At 48.5% G+C, this 18,340-nt stretch overlaps 1 protein-coding gene across 2 annotated transcripts; it reads right to left on the bottom strand.

Moving 5' to 3' along the window:
• Positions 1-3,219: 3,219 nt before the first annotated feature.
• TCHP (trichoplein keratin filament binding) lies at positions 3,220-18,290 on the bottom strand. 2 transcript variants are annotated; one of them, XM_059408659.1, is made up of 13 exons: positions 18,154-18,290; positions 16,519-16,677; positions 15,487-15,697; positions 14,848-14,904; positions 12,282-12,350; positions 11,422-11,595; positions 10,403-10,515; positions 10,159-10,225; positions 9,102-9,274; positions 8,236-8,317; positions 6,405-6,590; positions 5,686-5,829; positions 3,220-4,501 (listed from the first exon to the last, which is right to left on the bottom strand). In XM_059408659.1, the coding sequence occupies exons 2-13, from the start codon at positions 16,653-16,655 to the stop codon at positions 4,469-4,471; spliced, it is 1,446 nt and encodes a 481-aa protein (XP_059264642.1). In that variant the 5' UTR covers positions 16,656-16,677; positions 18,154-18,290; the 3' UTR covers positions 3,220-4,468. The 2 variants fall into 2 exon arrangements, with proteins under 2 accessions (XP_059264642.1, XP_059264641.1); XM_059408658.1 differs by having other exon boundaries at positions 16,519-16,712; positions 18,154-18,289.
• Positions 18,291-18,340: the final 50 nt, after the last annotated feature.

The following is an 18,340-nucleotide window of genomic DNA, read 5'->3' as shown; positions in this document are numbered from 1 at the left end:
GATCTCCCTGATATGAGGAAGTTGAGAGGCAACATGGGGGGGTTTGGGGGGTAGGAAAAGAATAAATGAAACAAGATGGGATTGGGAGGGAGACAAACCATAAGAGACTCTTAATCTCACAAAACAAACCAAGGGTTGCCAGGGGAAGGGGAGTAGGGAGAGGGTGGTTGGGTTATGAACATTGGGGAAGGTATGTGCTATGGTGAGTGCTGTGAAGTATGTAAACCTGGCAATTCACGGATCTGTACCCCTGGGGCTAATACTACATTATATGTTAATAAAAAAATTTAAAAAAAAAAAGAAAAAAGAAAGAAATAGAAATCATTAGGCTAAATGGACAGTTTGAAAAAATGAAAAAAAAAAAGTGCCCAAAGAACCTCATTTATATTGTCAACCTGGATGGAGCAAAAAATACGTTAACTGTAAGCCTGTTACATAATGTATATGTTAACTAGAGTAGAATTAGAAAAAAGGAATTCAACAGAGAAAAATCAACAAAACCAAAAGATGGTTCTTTAGAAAGATCAATAAAATCAATAAGCCTCCAGCCAGGCTAAGACAAAAAGAGAGGATACAAATCACTAATATCAGAAATGAAAAGGGGACATCACTACAGATCTCATGAACATCAAAATCAAAATGACAATAAAGGAATACTATGACCAACTCCATGCTCACAAATTGATAACCTAGAAGAAATGAACTGATTCCCTGAAATACTTAACCTGTCAAAATTCAAATAAGAAGAAACAATCCGCACAGGCCTACACCTACTTACGAAGTTCAATCAATAATTAATAACCTTCCAAAAATAAAGTACCAGGCTGGCCCAGATGGATTCACTGGAGAATTCTACCAAACATTTAGGGAAGAACGTATACCAATTCCCCATAGGTTTTTTCAGAAGATAAATGCAAAATCCATTCTGTGAGGCCAGCATTACCCTAAAGCCAAACCTAGGCAAAGACATTACCAGAGAAGAAAACTACAGATCAATCTCTCTCATAAACATAAGTGCAACAAAATATTAGCAAATTGAATCCAGTAGTGTATAAAAAGAATTATATACCACAACCAAGTTAGATTTATCCCAGGTATGCAAGACTGTTCAACATTCAAAACTCAATTAATGTAATCCATCACATCTACAATCTAAAAGAGAAAAATCACATCATATCAATAGATGCAGAAAAGACCTGTGAGGGACGCCTGGGTGGCTCAATGGGTTAAAGCCTCTGCCTTAGGCTCAGGTTATGATCCCAGGGTACCAGGATCAAGCCCCACATTGGGCACTCTTCCTTTCTCTCTCTGCCTACTTGTGATCTCTGTCAAATAAGTAAATAAAATCTTTAAAAAAGAAAAGAAAAGACAAGATCTGTGGAAAAATCCAATACCCATTTGTAATAAAAACTCTTAGCAAACTAGGAAGAGAGGGGAAATTCTTCAACTTGATAAAAAAAAAAAATCTACAAAAACCTATATCTAGTATCATACCTAATGGTGAGAAACTCAAAGCTTTCCCACTAAGGTCAGGTACAAGGCAAAGATGTCCCCTTTCACCACTCCTTTTCAACACAGAAGTTGTAGCTAACGCAGTAAGAGAAGAAAAGGAAGTAAAAGATACAGATCAGGAAGGAAGGAATAAAACTGACTTTGTTCACAGATGACATGATCATCTTTATGTACAAAATCTGAAAGAATTAACCAAAAAAACTTCCTGGAACCAATAAGCAATTATAGCAAGATTATAGGATAGAAAGTTAATGTACAAACGTTAATTATTTTCCTACACACTAGCAACAAAGAAGTGGAATTTGAAATTAAAAACACAGTACCAATTACATTAGCACCCAAAAACAATGAAATACTGTAGGTATAAATTTTAAAAAAATGTATCAGAGCTATATGAAGGAAAACAAAATTCTGATGAATGAACTTTTACAAAGATATATTTCATTCATGTTAATAGACAGGAAGATTGTTAAAATGTCAGTTCTTCACAACTTGATCTACAGATTCAATGCAATCCCTAACAACTGGCAGGGAGCCTGGCTGGCTCAGACAGTGGAGAATGCAACTTTTGATCTTGGGGTTGCAAGTTCGAGTCCCCCATTAGGTATAGAAATAACTTAAAAAAAAAAAAAAGTAAAAAAAAAAAATTCCAGCAAGTTATTTTGTGGATATCAACAAACTGATTCTAACGTTTATGTGGAGAGGCAAAAGACCCAGAAGAGCCAATACCATATTGCAGGAAAAGAACAAATGGTACTACCCAACTTTAAGACTTAAAGCAACAGGAATCAAGACAGTGGTATTGACTATAGAATGGATCAGATTAAGGAGGCCAGAAATACACTGACAATAAATACAGTCAACTGATCTCTGACAAAGGAGCCAAGGTACTGTGATGACACAAGTACTCTTTCAAATAAATGGTTCTGGACCAACTGGACATCTACGTGACTAAAAAATGAATAAAGACACAGACCTGACACCCTTCACAAAAATCAACTCGAAGTATGTGCTGAATGAGCATGAAGAGTGAAAACACAGAAAATAAGAATTACTTTAATATTAGTAGTGACTTCAGCACCATCTGTTCCAAAGGAACTGAACTTCATAGAAGAACCTGTGAAGAATAATCTAAAAAACACTAATTTTACAGGGCACAGAAAAAGGTGCTAGAAAAAACAGGAAAAAGAAAAAGGTGCTTAGAAACAATATGGCCAATATACATACATGACCAGAGAACAAACTACACATGAGAGAAGAGGACTCTGGGCTATGCTGGAAGCAGTAAGGCAAGGGAAGCTCGAAACTTAGAGACTATTATTTTGGTTTGAGTTTGGAGAGGAAGCATTTACATGAATTAGAAGATCGGCATCACAAAAAAGGCTTCAAAAACAAGAAATTTGAAAATAAGAAATAGTAAGATATTTACGTGCCTACTTACCAGGCATTCTGGCCACATCAAATCTATAGTGGAGCTAGTAATTCCCTGTGGTTTACTTAAAAGAGGATCTAGTAAAAATAAGAGGGGGAGATACGACGATTTCCATAAGAAAAAACTGACATAGCCTAGAAAATGTGAGCAGTCCTAGGAAATATGCAAAGCTATAGGAGATGTGGATTAAGTCAGTACAAACCTTTCACTCTACAGGGCCCACTTGGCAACAATTAATTACTAAAAGCGACAGTAACAAAGCCAGGAAGACTTGCTGTCACACCAGAACTTTATTTCACAATAAATGAACATCTGAACAGGGGAAGCGAATACGAGCAAGCATAATGAAAGTGGTGCTCAGGAGATCATAGCCAAAGAAATTCAAGACAAGAAAATGAAAAATATATCATTTGTTTTATAGCACAATGGATGTAGAAGGCAATGCAGCCCTTACACACAGGAGTTTTTCTAATAAACTCTGGTTTTTAATAACCTGGCATGTAGCCCTATAATTAGCTGTAATTTACTGAGATGTGCAATCTTAAATACAATATAATAAAACTGAAACCGCAGAGGAAGAATCTGAAAAAAAAAATACAAGTCATAAAAATATGATTATTGCTGCAGGGATCTTGTACTCCTTGCAGAGATCAATCTAGAACTCTGTCACATTGATAGAACAGTGGGAAGAGGAAGTTCTGGTCTATCTGGTTGAGTGTGATCTACTTCTTTCAGGCTAAGGGCTCCTTCCTCTGGGCACACACATCCCAGAAGGCTGCATGCTGCCAAGACCTTCCCAAGACACGAGAGTCCAAAGTGTCAGCCAAAAGGTTAGCCACCCAAGTGGCCTTTTGAGGCTCCCTTCTGGGGCTCAGTAACATCCACGCTGGGATCACCCCACACAGGGCTCTCTATGGGAATTCTACCAAACGTTTCCTGAAGGAGGAAAGGCCCACTTCTTGCCACCTTTCCAGAAAGCATCTGTGGAGCACATCAGACTGTCTCAGAGTTTCATAGCTTTTTTCTTCCAGAAAACAAGACATGATCCTTGGGGGACCACTAAATTAATAAACCCTGAAATAAACTGCATCAAGACTTACGAGTCTGTTCTCAACAGAATAATGAAATTAAAATAGCAAGTTTAAAAACTGAGAAACTTCTCCCAGAGAGACTCTTCACTGGAGGTTGACAATTAGCGTGAGGCAACAGGAAACCATATACCCTGCAATAGGACATACCCCACAGCTCCTAGCGCAGGTGCAGTCTAGGAGGGGACTGTGTGACAGCACTGTCAGCGTGTGACTATAGGAGCCCCATCCTTGGATATGAAAGGCAGGAGGGGGCTTCCTGCTGGGTGCTGCCTACTCACAACACCTTCATCTGGTGAGGCCCTTGCTCTGTTTAACTGTGGACCCGAAGAGGCTCACTGAACCGAACATTCGACCGGAATGCGGTACAACTGTCTGGTGCCTGCTATTGAAGGCCTCAGCATCCCTTCTCTCTGGGCTTATGGTACCAATGGAGTCAGTTCCAAGCAATTCTGGGATGTCCATAGGGCTGAGGAAACAAAGAAAACACAAGTCTGAGAAGATCGGCAATCTCAGGAACACTGGGAATGAAGCCCAACTTAAATAAGAACTAAAAGCGCAGTATAAATAAATGGCTTTTTCATTTACAAGTGACAAAACTTTGACCCTAAGCCATAACTAAGGCATTTTATTTTTTTTTAAAGATATTATTCATTTATTTGAGATAGAGAGAGAGAGAAAGAGAACAGGAGCAGGGGCGCAGAGGGAGAGGGAGAAGCAGACTCCCCACTTAGCAGGAAGCCCAATGTGGGACTCGATCCCAGGACCCCAGGATCATGACCTGAGCCGAAGGCACCTGCTTAGCTGACAAAGCCACCCAGGCGCCCCTATTCCTTTCTTAATAACACGTCCACAGGCACTCTGTGAAGCCTAGTCCCGGGGCACTCAGTGATCCATAGTCAAGTGAGTTGAGAACATGTTGTTCCCTGCACCTCGAGAGCCCAAGCCAGTCAGGACAAAACAGTATAGGTGTAGGACAAAACTGCTGCCAGTGTAGCACCTGCTCTACCTGCCTCGATGGCTTCTGAGAGTTATCTGACCATGAAGGAGCCAGTCTCGGTCCCACAGCACTTCAGAGTGCCAGGGGGACCAGAACGGCCATGGTACAGCAGCAGTGGGGTGACACTCTTGCTGGGCTGTCCCTTGGTTCCCGGTGCTCTAGCTGTCAACTCCCTGGGCAAAGCATGCCAGCCTCTGCTTCTCTGTGCGCCCTGTGGTGTCCTGCATAGGGGTGACTCAAGTACTTTGAGAGACAGGGAAAGAAGGAAGGAGAGGAGAGGATCACAGAGTGGGGAGGGGGCAGGTAGAGGTGCTGAGAGGAAGGGAAACCTGGGCTCCACCATGTGCACAGCCAGGACCTGGCACCACTGCGCCGGGGCTCTCAGATGGCTCCCAGCCCCAGAGGGGGCCACATGGCCCGCAGCTCAGCACTCAGGACCCAAGCAAAACCATCTCAAGCCCAAATAAGAACTGGAAGAACCACATGTTAAGGTCCCCTACTGGCCAAGAAAGGGAGAAACTGAGGAGGAACGAGGAAGAACCGGCGCTGGTTGGGAAATGGAGCCGAACACAGGGCTACAAACAGGCCTGGAATGGCAGAGGCCAGGCCGAGTAGTGGCTCAGCAGCATGGCCCATCCCCTGCAGACTCCTACCTTGGGCCGGTAGCCCCGCTCGGCCATCATCTTCGCTTCCTGTTGTAGCAGGGTGTCACTGAGCTGCTCTGCCCGCCTCGCCTCCTCTTCTTTCTCCTCCTGCTGCTGGTCCTCTTCCCATGCCTGCAGCTGCCGCTGTGCAACCTGGCCACCGAGAGCACAGTCACCCAGGACAAGCTCCTGGGGTGGAGCCCTGCCTTGGATCACGAGGGGAAGCCCATGGATCTGTGCCGGCTGGACAATCCCAGCTAAGGAACAGTGCCGGCGAGTGCCGCAAGAAGGAAGGGCAATTATGAGACTGGACAGACAAAAGCTCTGGGTGTGCCCATGTACTTAGATCATTCTGTGCTCCTATCAGGTCCCAAACTGAATAAACTGTGCCCCAGTGAGCCGAAGCCTGACAGATGCAGACAGGAAAGAGAGAGGCTGGCCAGGCATGACAATCTTGCTCCCACACAGACAGAGGACCTAGAGTAAAGCTGGAACTAATCAGGAGGGTTGGGGTTTCAGCTAGAAAGGAAAAGAGATGCACTGAGCCCATTAGTGTGGGCTTCTCAGACAAGGTCCTACTGCCAGGCCACGGAAGAAAGTCACGGGTCTCAGCATCCCGTGCCACAGCGGGAAGGGGCCACCTCGAGGTCTGCTACCTGTAGCTCACATCCTCCTGGCTGAGGCTGCCTCCCTCCATCACCCCCCACCCCACCCCCAGCTGAGCCCACCTGGGCCTCCAGCTCCTGTTTCCTGGCCGATTTCAGTTCTTCACTCTCTTCTTTCTCACGGCGAGCTGACTCTCTTGCTTCTTCAAGATTTTTAATCAGTTGCTCCCTGTGTCTCAGGGACTCCTCCTGTGCTCGTCGGTTTTGTTCAAGCTTTTCTTGTATTTGTTGTTGTCTTCCTGTCAAAACCTACCCACAGTGGGAAGGCAAAGAGCAGATTTTAGCGTGATGCTAACAGGTACCTGTTCTGCTAGCCCCAGCCTTGTCCTCAGTCTCAGGGCTGAATATGCCAGGTGAAACCAAGTCCAGATCATAGGAGTGGCCCACACAGTGTCAGCCCTGCCTCCCACCTGTCCCCACCACACACAAAATGCACACAGACTCTGTGGCAGCTGGGCACCAACAAGGTTAGAGGGGATGGAGGTCCCTACCCAGGATAGAAAAACATAGCAACAAGGTTGTGAGTCTCACTATCCATCAGTTCTAGAAAAAGAAACAATAAGCCACGCAGATGACCAGAGATAGAGTCTGGGTCACCCCCTCAACCTTTTGGATTTAAATGTACTGCTTAGAGTGCCAGAAACCTTCTGGGTTTGAGACCTGGCCTCACACAGGGTAACATCCAGAGCATAGTCAGGCCTGGAGAACCAGGAACAGTGGGAAGCCACCTCCCACACCCAACAATTTTGCTCCCTGGCGGAAATACATAAGTGGCCACAACGAGGAGGAACATTTTTAATAAGAAAACAAAAGGTACTGCAGAATATGGGTAGTCCCAAAGTGAGAGAGCACCACTGGGAACCCGACTCCTCATGGATTCCAAAATGACAAGCAGAAAATTAATTTCCATTTTAAACCACTTTAACATCCTTTTTTTTTTTTTTAAAGATAATTTATTTATTTGTCAGAGAGAGAAAGTGAGAGCAAAGGCAGACAGAATGGCAGGCAGAGGCAGAGGGAGAAGCAGGCTCCCTGACGAGCAAGGAGCCTGATGTGGGACTCGATCCCAGGATGCTGGGATCGTAACCTGAGCCAAAGGCAGCCACTCAACCAACTGAGCCACCCAGGCGTCCCCACTTTAACTTTCAATACATGGATAACGAAGGCTTTTCTCTAAAAGATTTCCTTTTTTTAATTGTGTGTTGTTGTTTTTTTTTTTAAATTACGGAATCTCTACCCGCAATGTGGGGCTTGAACTCATGAGCCCAGGATTAAGAGGTGCACAGTCCACCAACTGAGCCAGCCAGGAGCCCCTAAAAGATTTCCTTCTAATGGGGGTATTGCTCATGTGCATTCCTTAACTCCGACAAAGAAAACAGCTATGTTCCTCTAAGAATCCACTTCTGGTTACACACGCCAAGAAAAAAATACCCTAAATATGGAAAACGGAAAGCCTTATGGACCAAGATGTTAACTGCAATGATTCTTGTAATGCCTCACAATTAGGGGAAGGGAAAAAAAAAAAAAAAAGAGTACCCCCAAGAAAGGAATAGAACACAAACTACAACACACGCATGTGATATAATATGCAGTTGTCAAAACAGCTCCAAGACGTGACAGTATGTTAGAATGCTTGAAATCAAACAGCGTGGTATGAGGGAAAACACAGAGACACAGGTCATGCACAGAAACCCAAGTAGTCGAAGGAAACCAAGTAATGGTGACTGTAGGTGCCGGGGGTCTGAGTGACTTGGTATTTACTTCCTGTACTCACGAATTGTTTTCTACTAAGTTGATACTACTCTCATAACGACAATTCAAGTCTCTTTAAGATAACCAGAGAAACCTGCGTTCCAGAACATTTGGCAGGGTATGTGCTTGCAGCCGCGATTACCTCACTCATCAGTCTGTCTCGGGCGCTCCTCTCCCGGGCCCACTCCGCCTCTCTCTTCTCCCACATCTCCTTGGCTTCCTCCCTGGGAACACAGAGCAGATGATAGCAGGCTCCTTGCCACCATCGATGGCAGAAGACCACAAAAGAACCCACAGGGCTCCGCACACACATCTCCTTTGGGGCCAACCTTCACACCAACTTCTGCACCCAACTCTCCACAGGTGACAATTACGAACAAGCTCCCAGATACTGTCCCTCCAGTAAGTGCTGTGGGCTGCCTGTCACGCTCCTGCCTCCTTAAAAAACACAACTGTGATGACCAGCACCCAGGTGACTGCAGCAGTCAGGACCCTGGCAGAGAGAGAGAGAGGAGTCCTGCTGTGCCTGAGCTCTGTCACCTTGCTCCTGAGGTCACTGCTGGCTCACATGAGAGATAAGCAGTGGAGGATGCGAGTCACCCTCCTTGAGTCCTGGGGATGTCAGGATTCAGTAAGATGAGGACTGGAAAGCGCTCTGCAGTGTCTGACCCACAATCTGTGCTTAGTAAACGTGACTTTTCAGTTGATTATTTCAATCTCCTAGATGAATTTTTAGGGTCCAGAACCATCTGTAGTATTAGCATCTCCACAGTTTATAATAATTTCCCATCAAATTTCTAAAATTTTAAATGAACAGACCCTTACTCTAAACCCTAATGATTTATTCAGGGAAACACCCCCAGAAGCCAGGTCTGTTAGCAAACATGTGCTCCTCACTATGGACAGCTGAGCAAGGGCAGAGATTTTGGTCACAAGGGAGACCCCCGTGGTCCCTGTGCAGCTGTGAGGACCAGAGTAGAGGCTAGGAGTGTCAGTGCCACCTCTCACCTCAACAGCAGCTGCAGCTCTGCCTCCCGCTCCCTCTCCAGCTGCAGCTGCTCCTCGATGACCTGTTTCATCCACGCTGCGTCAGCCAGGGCCTGCTCCTTCTTGGCCAAGTGCATGCGCTGGTTCTCATCCTCCTTCTCGAGGAGCGCCTGCAGGATGTGCTTGTCCGCCTCCTGGAGGGTGGACGAGGAAGCACAATGGGGGCAATGGGAGCTCTTCTGTGGCCCCAGCCTCCCACTCCCACAGCCCCTCCTTCCTGCACTCAGCACAGAGAGCAGACATTCCTGAGGCTTCCAAGGGTTCCGGAGAGAGAGATGGAAGAGTCAATAAAATCACACAGGAGAGACCCAGGAGCTTTCCCTTTCCAAGGGAGACCCCTATGCCACCACACGCATGTCCCTGCCCTTGGACAGGCCTGGCAGCACAGCTTTCCAGAACACTGTTGGGCAACAGTCTCACTTCTAAGAACAGACTGGAGACCCAAAGGCACAGAGACCATGTGCACAAAATGCTCACTGCAGCCATGCTGTAAGAAGAAAGAACCACAAGCGACTGCGACGGAACGGGCTGTGATGCACACTGCTACAGTGGAGTGCTGTGCAGAGCGAGGGGGCTCTGGAGGTCCCGCGCTGGATAAAAGCGGCGTGCCGGCCCAAGCACAGCACCGCTGCCACCCCTGGCCCAACTGACTGCTGCAGACCAGGTTGGAGGCAAGCAGGCTTGCTCATTCACTCTCCCCGTCTGCATCACTAGCGAGCCCACGGACAGCTAGTACAAAAGAACAAGCTCACTCCCAGTATGAGGTTTTCCATTAGGTAAATACGCTGAGGAATGCCACTTCAATTTTTAAAGAACCCCACTGCTCATCTCTCCAGGCATCCTGTCAATGTATCTGGGAGGAGACCACGGCAGACCCCTCTGGGGAGGGGAGGGGACTGTAAGGCTGAGCAAGGCGGAATCTCCCCCGGGGTCTTATTATGAGAGCACACCCAGCTACTGAGCAACAGAAAGCATCTTCCAAAGAGGGTGAAGAAATGCCAGGCTAACCCAGACTCACCAGTTCCTCTTGGATCTGCTGCGTACGCCGATTGAGCTGCTCATTATACTGATGTCTCAGAAAGCGTCTAGAAATGAACAAAACAGGGGCTGCCTTCAGTGTCTCATAAACAATTACTGGAGATCAGACAGCTGCTTACTACAGAATGTGTCCTCTCTGGTTTGGGATACCCATGCATGTCTGGGAGAGTGAGAGGCTCGCCCCCCTGGCCAGGGCAGCCACTGGGGGCCTTGCTCACACACACCCCAGCTCTGCCTTCTGCCGGAAGGCTGCCACCTGCTTCCTCTCTTCCTCCAGCCTCTCCAGCTCCCACCGCTGCTTTAGCAGATTCTCTTGCTCCTTCTTCAGTTTGGTGGCCTGTGGTGACAATGACAGTTAAGTCCAGTTAAGGTCATCAGAATCAGAGCTCCCTTCATTCTTCATCTGTATTTTCACCAAATGCAAGTCAACAGGGCTGGCCTGGCGGGGGGCAATCAGAAACCCCTCTCACCTCTGGGTTCTGAGCCCTGGGCCCAGCTCACTCATTTCCTGCAAGAGCCTTTCCCCGGCCTGTAGACAAGGATGAGATCCATGCTCCATGCTGCCACAGGACCCTGCACTCGTCCACGCCTTACTGTAACTTAACCTGTCTTAACCTGTAACTCCTGCCGTGAGGGCCAGAAGCTTTGCAGGCCAGGGCTGTTGGCCCTGCTCACAGCTGTTTCTGGAGCCCAGTGCAGTGCTTGGCATCAAGCAGATCATGGGCATTAAGGACCTGTTTCCTGAATCACTTGGGCCTGAGGAAGGACAGGCTTCCCCTCGTCTGAATGGGAAGACGCAGCCCAGGAATCTAGCTCAGAGCAACTGCATGCTCAAAGAGCCTCCTGAACTCCTGAACCAAAGACCCTCACAGTTTATGCCTTGAGATCCCCAACCTGCTAGCTGAGGAGAGGTGTAGCTGTGTGCTAGAACATCAGACTAATTCAAGTCTACTTAGTGCCCTGGAAAATCCAAGTTCTAAGAAGGTCCTCACACAGCCACTCTGGAAACACACCTAAGAGAAGTACTCTCTCCATATCATGAACATTCTAGAATCTGGGCATACAACCTAGGAGGATGGAAAAACCACAGCTGGGAATACATGTGAAAAGGGAAAACCCAGCATTGTTATATTTCTTAGATTCATTCCTTCCCCCCGCATAGGACCTTCTCAGCACAGCTTTCTAAAATGCCATTTTCTAACGACAGGCAGCTGCTAGAGAGGAGCCAGGACCATGCCCTCACCTCCTTCTCCTTCAGCTTCAGCTCCTCCATCTGCTCGAGCAGCGCCTCCGCCTGGAGTGTACCCTCCAACTGCCTCCTTTCCTCTTCTGCTTTCATCCGCTCCAGCGCTTCCCTTTGGACCCGTTCATACTCATTTTCATACCGTTTGTTCTCTTCCTCTTTGGTGGCTTCTTGCTACGTGGACCCAAAGGAACCCAGGTCAGTATCTGTAACGCGGCCAGCAAAGACCCAGGTCCCCACCGCTGTTCCTCATTTGGATGTGTCTGCGCCAGAGTAAGTCATCATGCCACTTATCAGCTGCGTGACCCTGGGTGAGGAAGCACCTTCCTGGGCTGTTCTCATGGTGAGAAGCATGGGTGTGATGCTTCCCTCAGAGACGACACTGAGGAAAGACTAAGCACAGGGCCTGGCACAGAGGAGGGGCTCAAGAATGTTAGGGTTCCTTCCCCTTCCAAAAGCCAGCAAAATACTCTCCAAAATTAACCCAGAGACACAGCTGTGGGTTCACAGAGGTGTGGACTTTTGTTCCCAGACAGGCTGCCGTAAGCCAAGGATGAGAGTTTACGATGCAAATTACATCAAAAGAGACAGCCAGCAACAACAGTGACCTTTAAGATGTGCATTCCACCTGCCAGTGGCCCACCCTGGTCCCCTGTGTGACTCTGCCCCTGGGAATGAGCACAACGGATTGTCATATGTGTCAGAGCAACCACCGTTCAGTGTTAGCATGTTACATCAACTTTGATCAAGTCTATTCCTGGATCAGAGTCATTAACATCAAAAACAAGAAAACTTCAAGGCCCTGGAGACAGCATGCCCACCGCAGCACGAAGGACTATTTCCCAAGCCATTTACCACACCTGTTTTTTTTCTTCTTCCTGCATTTTCCAAGAGTTTATCACATGCTCCTTGTGCAGGGCTGATTCAATCTGAGGGTGAGAAGGAAGAGAAGATGAACTTCCTCACTGGCTCACGTGACAGACGTATGCTGCAGGGTTCACAGGCAGTGGCCCTAAGTTCCCCACTCAAGGATGCAGGGAGGCCCAGGTACCTTACAGGGGAGCACAAGGGGACCCCAACATGGACAGTCCGAATGCCAGCCAGTTGGTGTTTACTGACTTAAAGGACTAGGCAGTTCTAAGCAAACTGTAAGAGTTGTAACAAAGGAGCATAAACTTTTCTCCCAGCACCCTGGGGTTGAGCAGGAGCCGGGCAGTGGACACTGAAATGGAAACAGGATCTGAAAGACCACCTCTGGCTGCTCCAAAGTATGGAAGGCCTCAGGGCAGCAGGAGCTGGCTGAAGGACAGACTCAGCCTTCTGCCTGGCTCCTCAGAACTCCCTCTGCAGAGCTGGATAAACACCTACTCCCGTAGCAACAGATGCGACATATCTGGGGGTAGTCAAGAAGAGATTTCGGGATGAGGGGGTAGCGCCTGGGTGGCTCAGTTGGTTAAGTGTCCGACTCTCCATCTCATTTCAGGCCCTGATCTCAGAGCCCTGCGTTCAAGCCCCATGTTGAGCTCTACACTGGGCGTGAAGCCTACTTCCAAAAAAAAAAAGAGAGAGAGAAGAGATTTGGGTTTAAAGAATCTTTTGGCTCAGAAAATGAATTACAGCACTACCTAAAAGCTTTTATTGGGGAAACCATCAGAGAGAAAGAACCAGAGCGCAAGCAAAGGGAGAAGCAGGCAGAGGTAGAAGCAGGCCTCTTGCAGAGCAAGGAGCCTGATGTGGGACTTGATCCCAGGACCCTGGGATCATGACCTGAGCTGTAGGCAGATGTTTAACTGATTAAGCCACCCAGGGTTCCCTAATTTGAGTGTCTAAATAAACATTTTTTAAATAAAGATTTTATTTATTTGTTTGACAGGGAGAGAGAGATCACAAGTAGAGCAGCAGGAGGGGCGGTGGGGGAAGCAGGCTCCCCACCAAGCAGAGAGCCCGACGTGGGGCTCAATCCCAGGACCCTAAAACCATGACCTGAGCCAAAGACAGAGGTTCAACCCACTGAGCCACCCAAGTGCCCCATTTTTTTTTTTAAAGATTTTATTTATTTATTTGACAGACAGAGATCACAAGTAGGCAGAGAGAGAGGGGGAAACAGGCTCCCTACTGAGCAAAGAGCCCAACGCGGGGCTCAATCCCAAAACCCTGGGATTATGACCCAAGCTGAAGGCAAAGGCTTTAATTCACTGAACCACCCAGGAGCCCCTAAATAAACATTTCTGAGTAAAAGATTTTGGAGCACCAACCTAAACCCTCAAATGGCCAAGGAAAGTCTTTTTTTTTTTTTTTAAAGATTTTATTTATTTATTTGACAGACAGAGATCACAAGTAGGCAGAGAGAGAGGAGGAAGCAGGCTCCCTGCTGAGCAGAGCCCAATTCGGGGCTCGATCCCAGGACCCTGGGATCATGACCCGAGCTGAAGGCAGAGGCTTTAACCCACCGAGCCACCCAGGTGCCCCAGGAAAGTCTTAGTGCTTACTGTATAAAACTCCAAACCACCAAATTACTCCATTACTTAGTAACTAGCAATTTCCAAATATAATTAGGAATAAATAAACTCATCCCACCAAAGAAAGACACAAAGTTTAAGTTGAAATAAATTACTGACAACATCACGGGTCATCTTCCTCGAGCCCCGTCTCCGTGGAAGGGTGCCGCTCAAGCCAGACCAGCCCTCCCTTGCTCCCAGATCTCATCCATTGTCCTCCTTTCTCCTGCCACCCCAGTCTGGCCTCCACCACCACTTCCCTGGCTTCACCCCTTCCTGCTGACTTCCACGGTGCTACCAAAGCTACTGTTCCCCAAAATGCAGCTGGGTCCCGCTGTACCCCTGCTTAAGATCATCCAGGTGCTCTCCATGCTTCCAGGAGAAGGCCACACAAGGCTGGCCAGGGTCTGGGCCCACCTGCCTCACCAGCCTCATTTCCTGCAGTCCCCCTTCCCTCTCTGATGGTGCAACCTCCCAGCCACTGTTGCTCTGTGGACTCACTCAGGCCTGATCCTCGCTCAGCTGCCTCAATCTGGAATGTCCTTTCCTCACCTCCACACCATCAGGTAAAAGCCCATGTCCTTCCAAACTTCACCCCAGCAACTCCTCTGAGATGTGTCTCTGACCCCCATCTTTCTGGGCCTGCCCAGCCCACTGCAATTTGCACTGTAACGAGCTGCCCACTGTCTCCTGCACTGGGCAGCAAGCTCTTGAAGACTGGGGACCCCACCTAATCTCCACATGCCCAGGGGCTACACCAGGCAGCGAATGTTCAGTAAGTGCTGGCTCAAGACCAAACGAACCAGATCAGCCTGGTGCATTTTTCAGGTGGCTGTTCTCTCCTGTTTCACCCCCAGAAAGAGATGCAAGTTGAAAAATAAGAAGGGAAACATGATTTCATCTACTGAGGCAAATCAAAGGTTTTAACCTCTCGAAGTCTGGGGTGGTTCTTTTTCCAGTGTTCATATAAAAGTTGTTCAGCGATCTGTCAAGAAAACACAAAGCCTCGTGTCACTTCTCAAATCCATTCGCATTTTGGATAACCCTCAGCAGAAGTCAGCTCGGGCTGAGCGCCCGGGCTTGCTGTCACCGCACCTGCCCTTCAGACCGCCTGCCCACCGTGCACCCCTGGCTCTGGGAGACACCAGAACAGAACCAGACAAGCCTGACAAATGACTGCCACATGGTGATGGAAGGATGCCAAGATCTGATGCTACAGATGGGTCCCAGATGTGACAGATCCGTTGCAAAAGATAAAGCAGGCTTCAATACACAGACTAGGGCTCACCATTCCCCACAAGTACTGCCAAGCCTCTGCAGGACCACGGGACTGGAATAAAGGCAATGGACTCAGAGGTCATGATTTAAGGGGCCAAAGAGAATAGAAGTGATTCATGAGAAACACACGTGAAGAACAACATAGCACAAACCCCTTGCCCCGTAGGCTCTGACATTAACGGCAGGATCATCAGACTAGAGTGCCCAGGGGCAGCCCCCACATAAGCTGCACTGACCGGCTAGGGACACTCCCACTCTCCTAGGCTCCTAAGGAACTAGAAGACGTTACCAGTTTCCTCTGCTCTTCTCGGGCGGACTTCAGATTGCCATGCCGCTCCCGGATCCTTCCCTCCTGCAAGTCCATGCTTAGCCGCAGTGCCTCCAGCTCTCTGGCGAGCAGGTCCTGCTCCTCCAGCAGCAGCTGCCTGAGTCTGTCCCGCCTGCATTCCAGCTGCTTCCTCTTCTCCTCCTTCAACTTCTCTCTCTGATAGGCATACATGCTGGGGGTAGAAGGAGCCCTCCCTACATCAGTCATGTGACAGCCACCCGCGGCAGGCTCTGCTCTGCTGTGTGGCCAAAGAGGCTAAGATGGACGTGACGTGGTGACCCAGGAAAGTGTCAGCAGGTCACAGAACGCTATGCATAACAGCAGCTTGGTTTCGCAATAAGGAAGTGTACAGTGGTCTCCCATATGCACACAGTCATAGTAGTAGCTAACACTTGAGCAATTACCATGTACCAGGTACTAGATACATGGATGGCTTCCTATTCACCATAAATCCTAAAAAGTGGATTCTGTTGTAGCCCCACATCACAGAGGAGGAAACAAGGTTCATTTACACAGCAAGTGACACAGTCAGGATTTCCATCTAGGTTTGTCTAACTCCAAAGCCTACGCTTTTACTTTCCATGTTTTTTACATTTATTTCTGTAACAATGGGTGTGTTTGTGTGTGTGTGTGTGTGTGTGTGTAATTTATACACACACACAGCTGGGGAAAAGTACAGGAGGATCTGCATCAGACTGTTAACTGTGGTTCTCTCTGGGGATAAAGGGTCACCTGGAGACACCCAGATTCTACATATATTTCTTATTGTTTTCTCTTTTTCAATACAAATATATTATTTCACTGATGATCTTTCTTTTCAGTTTTCAACTGGAAACACATGACCATGCAGGGAACCTATGCCATCCAGCAAATTCCTCCAGAAAACGTGCTGTTAAGCCACTCCCTCACCCCCACCCCCTGGGTTCTTAAAGCCACACACCCTGACCAACAAGTGGCTTCCTGCCTCTGTCCCCCTAAAGTCACTGTAGTTACCTCCGCTGGTAGGAGGTCTTGGAGCTCCATTCAGCCTGTTTGAAGCTACAGATATCAGACATCCTGAAGTAGCGGCTGTTCTGGTCCCACTGTTGCCGAAGCCGGGCCTCCTGCTCTCGGTGTCGCTGTCGGGCCATCTGCTGGTCCAGAAGCCTCCGGCTGCACCAGTAAGAGGGCAACGTGGGGAGTGCCATCTGAGGAGAATGGCAATGGTAGGAAAATGAGCCTGCTGCAGCCCCCTAATGAGTGGTCTTCACCTCTTGGCTGCCCCTGGAATCACCCTACTCCAGACCAATGGTATCAAAAAAGTCTTAGTGCAGGCCCCCAGGCAGCAGCATTTATCAAATGCTTTGCAAATCATCACTTTAAATAAGCCTGGACTGTACCCAGCTGTGAGCCAGACACCATCGAGGATGCTGCAGATGAAGGCAGGGAACCCGTCCTAGCAATGCTGGTCCAAACACTTGGGGACTTCAACGCTCCTCACAAAGTAACAGGGATAATGATTTCAGGAACATATATATGTGCCAAACTATTTTTTATTGTTAAAATCACTCCATTATTTGGCAGGTGAGCAAACTCAAGCTCAAAATGGTGACTGGGTGGCTCAGTGGGTTAAGCCTCTGCCTTCCGCTCAGGTGGTGATCTCAGGGTCCTGGGATTGAATCCTGCGTCGGGCTCTATGCTCAGCGGGGAGCCTGCTTCCCTCTCTCTCTCTGCCTGCCTCTCTGCCTACTTATGATCTTTCCCTGTGTCGAATAAATAAATTAAATCTTTAAAAAAATAAATAAAATTTAAAAACAAAACAAAATGGTGAAGTGGCTTGCCCAGGATCACAGAGCTAGGAAGCAGAGGAAATGAAAGGACCGGGATCCTATTTCATGACAGTGTCAAACCAAGGCCTGGGCTCTGTAGACAGCAAGAGGCTGCCTGTGGGGACCAATGTGCCCTGGCTCTGGCAACCCCCAGGGAGCGTCCCAGACCAGCGGTCACAGCTGGAAGTGTTCTGGATTGGCATGAAGGACACATCCCTCAACTTACAGATGGAGAAACTGAGACCCAGAGAGGAATCGAACCGAGCAAAATGGGAACACAACGGAGACTTGAAAGCTGAGAGCAGTCTCACTCTAGACACCTCCTTCCCTAAGCCCAGAGCTGCCAAGATGGGCAGGGTCTACACAGTGCTTGGCTACGACGGTGCTTACGGAACGTCTGTTGAATAGGCGGATAGGTCTGGGTCTAGGCCAAGCCTCAGACTCGGTGCTCAGAGCTGGGGGAAAATAATCCACATCTATGGGCCAAGTTTAGCCTGCGGCTGCCAGTTCACAACCTGTCTAGGAACTGTGGCAAGGTGCACCTAAATTTTTCCTTGCCCTGTAAGCCGCCCGCGGAAAAGTTTTGCACCAAAAATCAAGAAACGAGACTCCGGTCCTAGATAGGTCCCATCCTTCTCACAGCCCCAACGTCCACAGACGACAAACGGGGTTGCAGAGCAAGGCGTCGGACCCAGAGCGCGCAGGGACTGCGGGTCCCCGGACGCCAGCCGCGGTTCCCGCCAGCGCGTGGCCACTGCGGCGGGGCTCCCCGAGTCCCGACCCCCACGCCGGCTCTGGCCGAGCCCGTCCTCCGACTCACGTTCCTCCGCGCCCTGGAACTTCCGGAAAGTGCCCCCGCTAAGCTCCTGCATGCCCCAACCAGGGCCAGCAAGTCCCGCCCGGCCGCGCTGCACCAACGCCCGCCGTTTCCCCGCTCGTTGCCCGTGGCAACGGACGGACGACGGGGTGCCGCAAGGGCCAAGCCGCCTCCAGCGCGATACCGAACG

The sequence above is a fragment of the Mustela nigripes genome, chromosome 8 (assembly GCF_022355385.1).
Source record: "Mustela nigripes isolate SB6536 chromosome 8, MUSNIG.SB6536, whole genome shotgun sequence".
Taxonomy (NCBI): Eukaryota; Metazoa; Chordata; class Mammalia; order Carnivora; family Mustelidae; genus Mustela; species Mustela nigripes.
The sequence above is the reverse complement of the archived record's forward strand: the minus strand, read 5'-3'. Positions and strand labels throughout refer to the sequence as shown.

Bases quoted from the DNA above. Each gene is read 5' to 3' on its own strand.
- TCHP (XM_059408658.1), bottom strand. From the start codon at position 16,712: ATGGCACTCCCCACGTTGCCCTCTTACTGGTGCAGCCGGAGGCTTCTG. The intron at 11,596-12,281 runs GTGTGGTAAATG...GGGTCCACGTAG, and splicing joins AGGAAGAAGAAAAAAAACAG to CAAGAAGCCACCAAAGAGGA. The intron at 6,591-8,235 runs GTAATCGCGGCT...CACTGTGGGTAG, and splicing joins GAGACAGACTGATGAGTGAG to GTTTTGACAGGAAGACAACA.